Consider the following 4,859-nt stretch of genomic DNA (forward strand, 5'->3'; position numbering starts at 1 on the left):
TTTTCGTGAGAGAGACGGATGTCTTCCGACAGGGGGCGCGTCGAGGCTCAGAAAACCCAATGCGACACATATAACGGAGGACGTTTCTTATTTTTATTTTATTTATACATTTTTTTTTTTGTCTCACTGGAGAAATTTGTAGTCTAAATGACAGGTATAAATCGTATAGTTTCGCTCTAGAAATTGCTAAAATATATTTTATAAAGTAACGTTAGCTGGTAATCACAGACAAATGTGATTGGTTGATCCTGAGAAGCGCGGAGAAAAGTAACAGGGTTTGTGTGTTCATCATAACAACGTGCTGCTTCCGCTACAGGTTCAGATTGAATAATAATTCACATCTTTACAACAAAACCGAGAAGCTCAATTAGCATTTAATTTAACAAAACACCGTGGGAAAAAAATAAATATAAGAATTATTATATATCTGACCGATTAAAGACAATTTTCGAGTCTCTAACCCTACCATTTACTTTTTCTAGTGACCAGTCTCAGTCTCAAAAGCACTTTATAGTGACCAACAACTAAATCATCTGTATGGAGCCTAGTTTGTCGAGATACAGAAAATAACTTTTAAATCCTAAAGAGCTAAAATAACTTTTCTTTCAAACAGCAGAATTTACACTAAGAGTCCACCAGGTGGTGTTGCAGGACTGTAAGCAATGTCAATATATTGAGCTATATTATTATTATTATTATTATTATTATTATTATTATTATTATTATTATTATTATTATTATTATTATTATTTGCCCGTTGTAATTGTCCCAGAAACATTAATACTACACAAAAAGCTAAAAACCGTTAAATGTCACTCAATGTATATTGTTGTCAGTGGCTTTAGATAATAATTCATTGTAATCACCAGTAAAAGGCCATACAGTATATATATATATATATATATATATATATATATATATATATATATATGTGTGTGTGTGTGTGTGTGTGTGTGTGTATGTGTGTGTGTGTGTACACACACATATATATATATATATATATATATATATATATATATATATATATATATATATATATATATATATATGATAATATATTATATAAAATATCTGAATCATTAAAAAACTTTCTTTTCTTTTGGTGAAACTGTATATGGTTATGTGTGTTGTTTTGAGGATTTCAGAAGTTAATTGCAAATACATAACCAGTTTCATAATGTTTAGAATTAATCACCTCCTGATGAATTACAGTATTGCATGTGATTATAACACATATCTGCATTGTGTGATGTTTGTAAACAAAAGTGCCAATAATATGAGCAGATGAAAAGCACTAAAAGCAACCAGTTATGAAATAAATTATGATATAAAAATGATTTCCTAAACAACACATGCAAAAATCATGAAACTTCATAGAGACATACAACAAAAGACATACCCAGAGGAGGAGCTGAATAATCCCCCCCCACCAAAACCCTGACGTCAAGCTTTAATCGGGACTCTAGACTCAACAGGACTTCTGACCCCACGACATGAAGGCCAAACCGGAGAACAGAGCCTGACCACACTGTTCTCTAAGCAAAGCTTTCTCTTTGAAGTGACACCAGTGATGTCACTGTTGACCTTTAAATGTGAAAGAATAAGAAAAAATATTGAATTATCCATGTGCATCTGATCTGAGAACAGTGTGGCTCTCTGTGACAGAACTGTTTTATAGGTAAGGGCTTTTCTGAAACCAGTTTCAGGGATTTTAGCTGATAAGGAAACTATTCTAGGCTACATACAGAGAAAAGAGAGAGAGGCGCCTATAGGACAGAAAGTGTGCTGTGATTGGCCACTTTGTGCATTGAATAAATAAAGGACATACCTGAACTGAACATCACTGACCACACAGAGTCACTCACAGATCTCCACCACAGATCATCCAAACAGGTAAGCACAAAATCATCCTTTTATATTTCACATACATAATGCTAACAGTTTACAAAAAGGTTAATTTTGTTGACATACATTAGACATAATGAACTAATAATAAACAAGACTTTTACATTCATCACTCTATGTTAATTTCTACATACTAATACATGTTTAACATTTTAGTTGTATAACTTAATGTAAATACATTAGTGCTGGCACATATAAATGTTTCTTATACCACATGATATAGAAGGTAGATTTGTAGTATGTGTTGCTGATGAAATTTAAAGAAATAAAAAATAATAATAATAAATAAATAAATAAATACTAAAGTTGAAACCAATCCCCTTATTTAGTTTTTATTTAACCACAACGTTATAATAATTTGCAAAAGATTAAATATTTATTCAAACTAGGATTATAGATTACAGTATAAAATGTCATGACTATTTTTATTCTTTCTTTTTTTATATTTGTGTCCCGATTTGTGTATTTATGCACTATTCTGTGCCATTTTGTAGTATAAAGTATAGTGTGTGTCGTGTGTTAATACTGAAAATTCCAACAAGAAGAAGTGCACTTCAAAAACCCAGATGTTACACTTATTTAACTGAAAACAAAAGTGTGGGATGTTGGACAGAAAACAGAGGCAATCAGACTCTGATGCTGGACCACAAACTGCTTTTCAAAACTATATACACAAGATGTTAGAGTACATAGTGCATAGTATGTGTGTATAGTTCTTCACTTGGGTCACAGCTTATGTATTGCAATTGTTTAAAATGGTATTCATTTATTCTGTGTTCTGCAGAAGAAGAAAAAAGTCCAACAGGTTTGGGACGACATGAAGGGGAGTAAATGATGACAGAATTTAAATTTTTGAGAGAACTATCCCTTGAAACTTTTCTTTCTTTGCAGAGTTGATCAGCATTATCAGTCACAATGTGGATCCTCCAGAAAGTGCAGGCGGGAGCAGAAAGTCTCCCGGTGCAGATCAATCACCTCATCTGCAAAAATAAGGAGGAGATTTCAGCCAAGACCAGCATCTTCAATAAACTGCACAGCAACGTCCTCACACCTGAAAAAATCCCTGAATTCTTCCTGCCTCCCAAACTGACCAAGCGCTGCCTCATGGCAGACGCTGAAAAAATCTCACAGTGTCTGAACGAAGAAAAAAAAGCTTCCAGCTTTGCAAAAACATCACTGTCAAGACCTGGTACTGCCCAGCCACTCAGAGCGAGTCTAAACAAACCTACAGCGGCTTTAAACAAACTCAAACCCATCCCATATTCACTGAAATGCTACGAGTCGGGTTTATTTGAGAGTCCGAACACGCGCCGCAAAGAGTCTTTGTTCCATTCGGCACTTACCAGTTACACACTAGAGCGAATGACCATCAAAACACCCAAACTGTCCTACAGACCAGTGCTGAAGACGGCCAGCACTGAGAGTGACACACCCTCTGCTGACTCCTCCCCTTATTCAACACCTCCACCAATCAGAAGAGAGGATTTCACCAGCGAACTGACCATCTCTGAAGAGCCGCTGCAGCAAGATGTTCATGCCTCTAGAGACGAGCAAAAGAAAGTTCACTCCACTCCAGACAAAAAGCTTGTGTCAAAAGTCCGTCACCGTGCTAAAGTTATTCAAACATCCCATTGCACCAAACTAGCCCCGCCCATCCAGTTCCCCCTGGACATGCTGCACTGCCAGGAACGCTTCCATCAGGAGCACGTGCTTCCTCTTCCTCAGAGAGGCCGGGTGCGCGTCTCTGCCTTCAGGACCAGCGCAGCCCAGTGCTCTACGACAGTTCGCATCCGCGTGATCTCTGTGGAATGCTTGAGAGAGCCCAGCGACCTTCGACCTCTGACCTGCAGCTTGACCCTAAGCCTCACTCCAGGCAAGCTGCAGCGGCAACACAGCGCTATCATCAGGAACTGCCGTAACCCCGTGTTCAATGAAGATTTCTTCTTCCAGGAGCCCGAGGAGCAGCAGGGCAGTCTGGGAGATCTGGCTCTCAGACTGAAGGTGCTGGATAAGGCCTCAGGACTGGGCCGAGGAGTGGTGCTGGGGATCGTCATCAAACCTCTCTGTCAGCTACTGCCTCTGTGACGTAAACACAAGGAAATGAGCTCCATTTGTAGTTCTGTGTGTGTCATTTTTTGTGTGCAAGAAACTTGGCATTCTCTTAATTGCAACACTTCTGCGCTCTCCTGAAAAACACTGTGCTCCACTGCAAGCTTTGTGTTGCCCCAAGAAACTTTACATTTGTTTGCATTGCCTGAGAAACTTCGTGTTCAGTTGCAAAACATTTGCATTCTCCAGAGACTCTCACATAACTTAAACATATCACATAACATTCACATAACATTTACATTACACAAAAGCATTCAAATCTAATTTTTTTCTCAGAACTTTTCTTTGACTGTCTCCAGTTCTGCTCAGTTTTACCTTTATTTTTACAATGCTAGGAAACTACATGCTAGTTACTTGCTATTATGATTTGAGCTGTTTTACCATAATCAAAATAGATATAATGTCAACATAAAACTACATCCAGCCATAAAGTAAAAAAAAAAAAAAAAAAAAAATAGATAGATAGATAGATAGATAAATAGATCTTTTGAATTGGCTTAAGAAAGTTCCTGCTCTACAGTATGTCAAAATCTAAATATTTAGCCAAAGAGGTATGTTACACAGATCATGATGCTTGTGCTGTTTGTAATTGTGTTGTATTTATGTGTCAATTATGAAACTTTTAAATAAAGATTATAATAGTGGAAATCACTGGATGTGGATTTAACAGATAACAAGAAAACAAGGCTCATAAAAGTACAGAAATATAGAATTCCAAAGGCAAATTTTAATAGAGAATGTGTTTTGATTATTAAAAAATTTTTTTTTTCATCTGATTAATAAAAATCTAAATCACAGATGATTTGTCAATACTTAAATTGCTTTGTTTGTTTATTCATAGTACT

General features: G+C 36.3%; 1 protein-coding gene across 1 annotated transcript; it reads left to right on the forward strand.

Moving 5' to 3' along the window:
- The first annotated feature begins 1,081 nt into the window (after positions 1-1,081).
- Positions 1,082-4,469, forward strand: LOC109085963 (C2 calcium-dependent domain-containing protein 4C). Its single transcript, XM_042762660.1, has 2 exons — positions 1,082-1,893; positions 2,797-4,469. Exon 2 carries the CDS (start codon positions 2,821-2,823, stop codon positions 3,988-3,990), a length of 1,170 nt encoding a protein of 389 aa, XP_042618594.1. The 5' UTR covers positions 1,082-1,893; positions 2,797-2,820; the 3' UTR covers positions 3,991-4,469.
- Positions 4,470-4,859: the final 390 nt, after the last annotated feature.

This window comes from Cyprinus carpio, chromosome A8, assembly GCF_018340385.1.
Source record: "Cyprinus carpio isolate SPL01 chromosome A8, ASM1834038v1, whole genome shotgun sequence".
NCBI classification, from domain to species: domain Eukaryota; kingdom Metazoa; phylum Chordata; class Actinopteri; order Cypriniformes; family Cyprinidae; genus Cyprinus; species Cyprinus carpio.

Coding starts and splice junctions, on each gene's coding strand:
- LOC109085963 (XM_042762660.1), top strand. CDS start 2,821: ATGTGGATCCTCCAGAAAGTGCAGGCGGGAGCAGAAAGTCTCCCGGTG.